General features: G+C 42.1%; 1 protein-coding gene across 1 annotated transcript; it reads left to right on the top strand.

Moving 5' to 3' along the window:
• Nucleotides 1–5484: 5484 nt before the first annotated feature.
• LOC147883250 (UPF0643 protein PB2B2.08-like) lies at nt 5485–7128 on the top strand. Its single transcript, XM_087400114.1, has 3 exons — nt 5485–5671; nt 6039–6543; nt 6751–7128. Exons 2-3 carry the CDS (start codon nt 6295–6297, stop codon nt 6988–6990), a joined length of 489 nt encoding a protein of 162 aa, XP_087256240.1. The 5' UTR covers nt 5485–5671; nt 6039–6294; the 3' UTR covers nt 6991–7128.
• The last annotated feature ends 265 nt before the right edge of the window (nt 7129–7393 follow it).

Below are 7393 nucleotides of genomic sequence, written 5' to 3'. Positions count from 1 at the left end.
GAGGACACTCTAGGTCCACTGATATTTTGTGATTGCTGCTGTGCATTCTGTGTAGCATTACCATTTTGTGCATCTACATCAATCATCACATTTACTGGTTTATACCAGCTGCTCATCTCATCAAAAACAACATCTCTGCTCACTGTGAACTTACGTGTAGAAGGGTTATAGCATCTATACCCTTTCTGCTGCAGAGAATAACCAATAAAAAGACGCACTTCTCAGCTTTTGGATCCAACTTGGACCTCAACTCATCTGGCACATGGACATAGGCAATGCAACCAAAAATCTTCAAATGAGAAATATCTAGTTTCCTACCAGTATACATCTCCTCTGGCGTCATGCCATGTATTGCTGCAGTGGGAGTCCTGTTCATTATATAGACTGCTATAGCAACTGCTTCAGCCCAATAATAATCTGGTAGATCTTTTTCATTTAGCATAGCCCGAGATACCTCTCCAATATGCCTGTTTTTTCTTTCTGCAATTCCATTTTGCTGTGGGGTATGACTCCATGAATATTGCTGCTTTATACCATGCTCCTGCAAGAACCTTGCAAACTCATTTGAGAGGTACTCTCCCCCTCCATCTGACCTTAGGCATTTTATTTGCAGGCCTGTTTCTTTTTCAACCATAGCTTTGAAAGCTTTGAAGTGCCCAAACACTTCACTTTTCTTTTTCATATAATACACCCACAGTTTTCTGCTGAAGTCATCAATAAATGTGACAAAATAGTGACAACCTCCAATAGATGCAGCTTTTGTAGTCCACACATCAGAGTGGATTAATTCCAATGGCTTTTTACTCTCTTGAACATGCCTAGGAAAAGGTTTCCTTGCCTGTTTCCCAAATTGATAGGCTTCACAAACCTTGTGCATTTCTGCAACCTTGAATTTAGGCAATCCTGCAACAATATTTTGGGCTTGCATTGATTTAAGTCGCTGTATATTAACATGACCAATGCGTTTGTGCCAGATATCAATATCTGCAACTACACCGGTCCCATGTGCAAACATTGCTGCACTCAATTCAGGCATGTCTGCATCCAACGTAAACATCCTGCCCTTCTTCTTTCCTTTTGCTATCAAGCGACCATTATTTTTCATATCCTCAACAAAGCATCCATGAGGATTAAATCTGACCTGCAAGCCCTGCTCAACCATCTGACCAACAGAAACCAGGTTCTTGGTGATGTTCGGGACATGAAATACATCAGACAAGTATTTTTTTTTCCCATCCTGCATAGACAAAGGAATTTTGCCAATCTGCATAATAGGATGTGCAGTATCATCACCAATCTCCACAAATCCTGGCTTTTCCATTTTCCTTGCATCTTGCATCCATTCTGCATGACCTGTCATGTGGTTTAACGCACCTGAGTCAACATACCACACATCATTTTGTTCTTCTGCACTTGTCACAGAATTGGTCATACGCTGCACCATAAATAGATGCTCATTTCTGTCATCACCCTGCCTGCTAGAAGATGCATAATTGCCTTGCTGCAATTTTCCATTCATAATGTCATTCTGCTTTTTGTAGCAGTCCTTAGCCATATGACCTATTTTGCCACAATAGTAGCATTCAACATTGCTGTTGCATTTTGGCTTCTCTGCCATCCACCACGGCCTCTTTGGCTCCCCCTGCCTCTAGAGTTACCACGTCCTCCTGCATAGGACTGGTTTTCTTGCGTTTGCTGCATATTCTGATTTCTACCACGGCCTGTAGATCGGCCTCCTCTACCTCTGCCTCTACCTCTGCCAGCATTTGAGTAGAAGACAGTTTCTTTTGAAGTTCCTGCTGAAGAAGATGCACCACCATTTCTCTGCTCTTCAGAAATTAGAAGAGCAATCAGCTCCTCAAAATCAGGAAATTTTTCACGGACGGCAATGGATGTCCGGAACTGTGCATAATCCTTTCCTAGACCATTCAAGGTCACAGAAATCAAATCATCATCATCCACTGGCGACCCAATGGAAGCAAGTGCATCTGCAATTTTCTTCACTTTTATGTGGTAGTCATTTATGCTCAAATTTTCTCTCTGCACATTGTGCAACTCCTGTTTGAGTTGCATTTTCCTGGCTTGCGTATTTGTGCTATACATTTTTGCCAAAGTATCCCATGCCTCCTTTGGCGTATTTACATCCTGAATATGCACAATCATGGAGTCCGAAATACTGATAGACAGCCAGTACATAACTTTCCTAGCTCTCTCATGCCATCCTTTGAATGCCTGCATTTCCTGTTGACTGGGAACATTAGGAAGAACAGGTTCTTCTTCATTTCCTGTAATGAATTCCCAATAGCCTTTTCCCATCAAGAAATTCGTCATTCTAAACTTCCATGCCTGGAAGTTGTTCTTGTCAAGCTTTTCAGTGACAATCTGTGAAAGAGAATCAGATGCCATTACAGAACACTGCAAAATATTCTGTCACTGCAAAAAACACAGCTTTTTCCTTCACACGGGCAGATCTGCAAAACTGACGAAAGTGGTATTTCACCACACAGTCACTTCCTAGTGACGATTTTGCATCAACAGGCAATAGGCATGAATTTGCAACTCCCAATATCTCTGCACACAGGCATACGATGCAATTTCTGCGGCACCTTTCCACTGACTAGCCGCGCAGTGGTCGCACAGCAAAAAACAGGGCCTTTTTTTGAGTGCCTGCGAAGAACTTCCACCTTCAAAACGGGCCCCGAAACGGCCTCAAATCAGAAAAATAAAGTCACTAAGGGCTTTCCCCTTTCCCGCAACATATACTGCGCTCTCGCCACACCGCAAAGGGCATCTCAATCTGAAACAGTGCACTCCTGCACTTCTGGCTGTGCTACCTGCAGAGATTTGCTCCCAAACTCGAAATAGGAAAGCAACACTGGTCCTCTTACCAGGACACCATGAACTTGGCTTGCTTTCTTGAGCTCCTTACCATGAACAAGGCTCTGATACCATGTGAAGATTGTGGGAGAGAGGGAAGGAGTCTCACTTGTGGCTTTCTCACATGCACAATGGGGGAATACACACAAAGGTGGAGGCTGAAAACAGTTTTCCTCTTCTTAGTTGTGTAAGCCAAAAGAACTCTAGTACAAAGAAATAGAAGAACCCTATATGTGGGTCTCAAACCAAACTCAACTAACTAAGGTGGCATACTAACTGAGCCACGAACTAGTGTAGATAAGGATAGCTGTCATCCAGCTATTATTCATGGGCGGTGTACCAACCGCATCTCCAGCTAACAAGTCGGTGACATAAATGCACAACAGTCACCCTAGCATATCGCAAGTGGAGCTCGATATCTCAACAATAGATTCCACCAAACATTGGACCGATGAAAGTGATACTTTTGTTCTTCCCGAGCACTGTGAGCAGGTGCATACTAATGATTTAATCAATCGAAGCTTTCGTTTTTAAAGAGCCATTGATACATGTACTTGAGCATAATTTCATATATATAATTGACGACATTTGGCACCCATCTTCAATATAGGTGGTTTTTCATCCGGATCGTTTTGATCTAAGATGGTGGTACGTGATCCAAGTTGCACCACGAAGTAAGCAAAATTTTGAAGATCGAGATGTGGATATGGAGATGCCACTACCAATGCCGGATCCAATTAATCCCAATGAATCTAGCGAAGAAGATGAAGATCACAATATGAGCCAAGAGGAAGATGCGCATAATGACATCGCACGGGAGGAAGATGGATATCATGATATTGAGGAAGAAGACAACGATCATCAAGAATCACCACACTTTATTGAAGAAGATGATTAAGTACTTTAAAGTGAACGTACGATGCTAGAGTACGATGATGATATAGGAGATCAACTCGGTATAGAGTTGGAGATAGACTTGTTTGGCGCCTTAGACTTGGCTCAAGATGAAACAGTTGATTGAAATGCTCTTAATTGATTTTTTTCATCTCAAACTTGGACATGAATATATGAGCTTCAAAGGCTTGATGTACATGCTCTCATATTTTTATTCTCTATGAGATCAAACATGTATGAAAATTAAAAAAATTTTGTCATTGGAAAAAACTAACTTTTAAGGCCTATATGAGTAAAAAACCTCTTTGGAAAACGAAGCTATAAAATAGTATCTCAGTGTCGCTATATAGCGACACTCATAAGTCGCTATATAGTGACCTTTATAATGGTCGCTATATAGCGACGTTTGTCTAGCGTTGCTATATAGTGACGCTTTACAAAATGCGCTTTTCATACCGATGATTAGCGCCCCGCACACGCTAAACATCGGTACATAAACGTCGCAATAGGATCCATGTGTAGTAGTGATAATGCATTTGCATGTAGGATAATAAAGTAGTAGATGCATCTGCATGTAGGATCATACACTAGCAATAGGAAAAACTCAAGAATTGAGCACATGCACAATTATTACCTTGGAAATGTACACAGTGGTATCGTACAGAGGCGTTGGGCAAGCTGGATTCTTTGAGAAGGCATCCATGGTGCCAAGAGTCTTGAGGTTAGAAAACTAAAGATGGTTAAGTTATTCTCTTAGGTTGGGTTGATGAGCCAAGGTAGTACTTGGGCTCTTCCCAAACAAGAGGGTGCTAGAAGACATATTAGAAAAATTAGTAGATGGTAACTTGCTTACTAAGTGTACCAAGTGGGTGCCTATACATAGCCATAGGTCTTGCGACCTTAATTTAGACTAGGATAGTTGAGTAGTATCTAGGATATCGAAAATAGTGATTCATTTGGAATGATCACTGGAATAATGGGGTATGCCCAAGGGATGGATCCCAAGAGGCATGGGAGGTTGTGACCTCTTGTATGCATGGAGTGTGTGCATGAGGCATTAGGCATTCATATGTGGTATGTGGATTGCATGAGCATTCTAGTTGGGTCCATAGCAAAAGTACACTCACGTGGGCACTCCTTCCACCCCATTTGGAGGGCCAATGCTTCTCAATTTATGCATCGTTCCTTCACAAGTGCATCTTCCAACCGATATGTGGCATTCCCTTTCCCCTTCCTTTCCCTCTCTCTCTTACCCCCCTCCCTTTCTCTCTCTTTCCCCTCCCTCCCCTCCATCAATAGCTGCAACGTAAATCCCACATCGACACAGATGGCCTTCCATAGATGAACCAAGAGCACGTTCGTGCCATGCGTGCATGTGCAGCATCCTTATCTACCAAATTGTTGAGTTTTGAAACTCTCAAAAAGTGTTTAGTAATACCGTTAAATGATATCTTCGAGATTTTAGAGGACTCTTATGGTAAATTAATGTCATGCATGGGCCATACATACATACATACATGCATACATATAATGTTTCATGGGCTACATTGGAAAGACATGCATTGTATCTGGTCGCTTGTACTCCCCACATCCAGATTCATTGAACAACCCTCACAAATCTTTTTCTACAAAACCAGTCGACGCTGAATCCTGCCTCTCCGTATAATATCTTGTTTTCCACCGCAATCTCAATGGTCGTTTACATGTTATGAATAGTTCACTCTGCTGTCTCCGCCGTCTACTATAGCTTTTGCAGGCCCTTCCATTTGCAGAACAAGAGCCCCAGGCTTCAACAGAAATCAGTTGCACATCCACACAGAAATTAGGTGGAACTGGATGTGGCCCTTGGAGCTGGAATATACAACGGAGGTGTGACTCGCAGGATATTACGTCAACGTAGGTACGAATCGTAAACTCCGATCTAGACTTCCGTAATGGTGGGCTAAAGTCGGCTGACTCTTGTATCGATGGAGTTAACAAGACTACCTCCTACATGTTACATATAATGAATCGTGAGCGGTCAGGCAAGTAGGTTGCAACGCTTCCATGACTCAGCAAGTGAGTGATATTGTTAGGGGTACGTTAATAGACTGCAGAAGTATGTTAGAAAATCGTAGAGCTTCAAAACCAAGTCGTCTGCTATAGGATAGCCGACTGCGAAATTTTCTTCTAGAGGATAAACCACCTTCAGCAGATCAGATCATTTCTTAACATGTTAACAATTATAAATGGGAGTTCGTGCTAAGAATACTTAACTTGTTTTTCAGAGGGACAGTCTAGAATCATTCGCTCGTTCGGCAGTTCGTGTCGCTGGGGTGGCCTTTTGTCCTCGTTCAAAATTGGGCTCAACCGGCCAGCTCAATTAGTTACACCTTAGAAGACATTGATCAGCTGCTTTTAACGTCCTGGATCCTGTTCTGATTGCTCGTCCTAGCTGCTTTTCAATCGAAGTCGAATCACCATCTGCTGGATCACGTAGGAGAAAGTCTGTCATCTTTACCGTCAAAAAATTCCGGCGTCAAAATGGATTTCGAGGGCGCATTTTCCAAACTGTTACCCTCACAGCTCGTTCATTCATTCCCCTTGACGACTCCACTGTACGCCTGCTTCAATTGGCGAGAAGCATTCAGCGAGCAAAGCTTTAATGCACCTGCAAGATTTTATGTGGTAGTATTTAGGTCGAAAAGGAAGGAAGAAGCAGACGCAAAGTTGCTATATACAGCAGACGCGGAGGCACAGGAGGAGGCAAGGGAAAGCGGCGGTTTATTGATGGTAAGGACAGGTTGCATGGCCCGTGTGCAAATCTATGTATGTATGGCGAGCTTAGGTTTTGTATGTTATGCGTTTCATCTAAAAGGAATTCAAAATTTCGACTGATTCTTTGCAAGACTGATCTGAGTGACTCGGTGAGCATTGCGGCATTAGAGATCAACTGATATGATAGTAGATTGGTCTAACTGAGGCAATGGGGTGATGCAGTATTGGTATGGTATCCTCAATGACCGTAGGGAGTGCTTTGCTACGTGCGTATGGAAGACGAGACAGGACGCAGAGAAAGCAAACAAGCTGCCCAAGCACATGAATGCCATAAAATTGGCAGCCCAGATGTACGATTCCTACAACTTGGAGAAGTACTGGCTGAGTTTTGCAACGGGGGGTGATCCTGTGTTTGAAAGAATTCACGAACAATCCAAGCAAACTTCAAAGCTGCAGCCGTAGCCCCTCGATTCAACCTTCAGCTCAAGCTCTTCAATCGATTGATTTCTTTGATACGTTTGCCTTTTATTTTAATTCTTTGCATTTATGACTAGTACTTCTACTACAGACTGTTGAGATAAGTCAACAATTATATTATTTTTTTGGGACGGTAATCGGTTATCAGTGTTCTCGATAAACGTGTCATACCTGAAGAAAACAATATTGGAGGTCACAAAAAACCTGCACTTTTTTTGCAAATGTAGTTGTAAATTGTGTGAAAACCTCCGAATTTATGAAATTCTATCTCCAATTTTAAGAGTTTGGATGTTTTTTTTAATTTTCCAAAAATATATTTATGTGAATATTGGGGGTTATCCTAAGAAGTCATAACTAACTTCCTATCCAAAGGCAATATATCAACAAG

The sequence above is a fragment of the Dipteris shenzhenensis genome, chromosome 28, assembly GCF_047967505.1.
Source record: "Dipteris shenzhenensis isolate YYH24624 ecotype China chromosome 28, Dip_SZ_1.0, whole genome shotgun sequence".
Lineage (NCBI taxonomy): Eukaryota > Viridiplantae > Streptophyta > Polypodiopsida > Gleicheniales > Dipteridaceae > Dipteris > Dipteris shenzhenensis.
This window is presented reverse-complemented; position numbering and strand designations above follow the sequence as displayed.